The sequence below is a fragment of the Eimeria mitis genome, genomic scaffold (assembly GCF_000499745.2).
Source record: "Eimeria mitis Houghton genomic scaffold, Emh_scaff451, whole genome shotgun sequence".
NCBI lineage: Eukaryota > Apicomplexa > Conoidasida > Eucoccidiorida > Eimeriidae > Eimeria > Eimeria mitis.
In genome coordinates, this window is record NW_013572829.1 from 6,797 (window position 1) to 9,293 (window position 2,497).

Sequence of the window (2,497 nt, forward strand, 5' to 3'; positions counted from 1 at the left end):
TCACCAGGAACAGGAACAGCGTCATGTGCACCCCAGGCGCCGACCGCCTCAGAGCCGCTGAAGCAAACAATAAGGTCGTAGTTAATGCGATTTGAATAGGGTTAATATAACCTGATGATCTTTTGGGTTGCATCTAGGCTTCGTGTTCGACTACACAGACAACCATACGGTGACAATGGCACCTCTCAAACTGCTCACAGTCGTCAGTTCCTCGCTCTTCTTCCTGGCCAAAGCCAACGACAAAACCCCAGCCGAACAGGCAACTTATACTGTAGAGTTGGGTAGGTTTCCCTGTAACAAGGGCTCTTGGCTGCTTGAACGATGGGCCTGCATGGCAAGAACCCGTCACCTGGCAAGGCCCCCGTAGTGTGCCCTAAAGAGCATAACCCCGCGGACGAATTCGGTTTCCAGCGAATTCAAAGGTTTCCATGTAACATTTTTTTGACTGCAAAGCATTCGTCACAAATGCAATATGATTTGGTCGCTTTTCTGCAGGAGATGAAGGAAAGTGCCTCGACGAGGTCAATGCTGCTCGCGTGGCAGCTGGCCTCAGCCAACTCACAAAAGCAGTTGATCCAACACACAGGCTGCCTAAAAAAGACAAACCTGACGAAGGAGAGCCTGATACTGAATGGGCCTGGCAACCAGTGTGCGAAGCCTTGATTCCAGTAAGTTGTTTACATCCCTAACTGCCCTCCAAGGGGCATTCAATGCCTGCACAAATCATTTCGGTGTTTGCCATTTCTCCTGTTGCCTCCAGACCAAGACAAAATCAAGGAGCTCTGCAGACACTGAGGATAAAGCTGAGTTCCAGAGCGGCACATACGCATACCTTCCGATTGACGATCCCAATTCCGTCGACTGCAAGGCCGTTGTGGATAAGTGGAAGGAAGCCTACAGCAACTTTGATGGATTGCCTCCGGCTAACAAGGAAGAAGAGGATCTTTACGACACTCAGGAGAACGTGTCATTCGTGGCCCTGTACAACCCTTCAAAGGAGGCTACTGCAGATTGCCGTGTCGTCACCTGCACTCAAACACCGGCAGGGGCTTCAAGTGCCAGCGNAAGGAGGCTACTGCAGATTGCCGTGTCGTCACCTGCACTCAAACACCGGCAGGGGCTTCAAGTGCCAGCGCACGAGGAGGCTCGGGAGAAGGCACAGGCACAAAAGCATCGGCTTTAATTTGCATGACCGCACCTGATGTACTTACCGTAGGAGGCGCGGCCCCTTTCACGTGAGTGTTCTCAAGCCCTACAACTTCTATTTCTCCCTGTGTTCTGTTTTGACTGGAGATTGTTTTTGCTCGTCGGTGTGTGTTCTGCAGAGACGAGCAATGGGGACAGATCGTGACCGCTCTCGAAGGCTCTGCCTCGCCTGTTGCACCTGGTGTTGTCGGTCTTGCATTAGCTATCCTTGGCCTCAGCTTGCTGTGACGTAAGGCTTTTCAAGAGGGGGGTGATCCAGGAGGCATTTTCTTATGCTTGAGGGAAGCAAGGAGATTCGCTACCTGCTGATGTGTAGAAGCCGGCGGATCACATACTGTACATACATACATACATACTGAGAAGCTTACGGCTGATGAGAGCACCAGGGCGGAGTTAACTGCTGGCAGGTCATTAAACTGTTGCGAAATAGTGGTAAACAAGCCGGTTATACAGTGCACAGGGACAAATTACGTTTTTGCCTCTCGCTCCGCCCTGCCGGTGGAGCAGCTGGGTTCCGCCATCTGGGCAGACGTGGCTTGGAGGTGAATGGTTCATCTTGCCTGTTATTCTTGGCGGCTGTACAGTGAAGTTCCGTCGAATTCAACACAGGCTCAGGTCTATAGAGGGTTTGGGAGCATATCTTTTATAGCAATTCAACCCAGGTAGTGCAATTGCCGCGGGATAATGTACTGCCGCTTCTAAGTTGCTTCCCTATGTCCCGAGACCGGGAGCACCCGTGATCCGGCAACAGGATTGTAGCGTCTTTTATCCGTAGCAAAGACATGGACCAGCCAGACAACTACGCGAGCCCCTGGAACCAGGGTGATACAATGGCTTTTTTATGGCTGCAGAGTCTTCGAATGTCACTTGGATTTCGGTTCATTAACTTAGCCTTTATGTGGTCGTGCAGAGGCACCGTGGGGTACAGGCACAGCTTCGCCACAGTGCAGCCATAGGGGCAGCCAGCACCCAGTTATGACGTTGTTTTTGTATGAAGCATACTATTTAAGTGCGATAATAAGCTTCTTCTTGCTTCCAAAGGCGGATCACACGCGCCTGCGCACTACGCGCTCGATTAGCCGCTCTCGGAGCCCAGCAGACGCATGGCATTTCTGCCAGTGCTGTGTACTCGGAAAGGCAAATAAGAGTATTTATAGCGTTTTTAATGCTTAATATATTGTTGAAGCAGCAGGTTTCAGTCTCCGCTATAGGCCGCACAGCAAAGCGGGCTGGCAGCTCCGATGGTCAGGCCATTGGGCCTGCAAGCCGATCCAGCGAGGCATGGATGCTC

At 51.6% G+C, this 2,497-nt stretch overlaps 1 protein-coding gene across 1 annotated transcript in view; it reads left to right on the forward strand.

The window, feature by feature from the left end:
* EMH_0012790 (SAG family member) overlaps window positions 1-1,183 on the forward strand; it is a gene marked incomplete at both ends in the record, with an annotated part of 1,418 nt that extends 235 nt beyond the window's left edge. Inside the window, 4 exon segments of the mRNA XM_013499645.1 lie at window positions 138-293; window positions 499-668; window positions 761-1,062; window positions 1,066-1,183. Of these exon segments, the coding sequence (XP_013355099.1) occupies window positions 138-293; window positions 499-668; window positions 761-1,062; window positions 1,066-1,183 (746 nt within the window).
* Window positions 1,184-2,497: the final 1,314 nt, after the last annotated feature.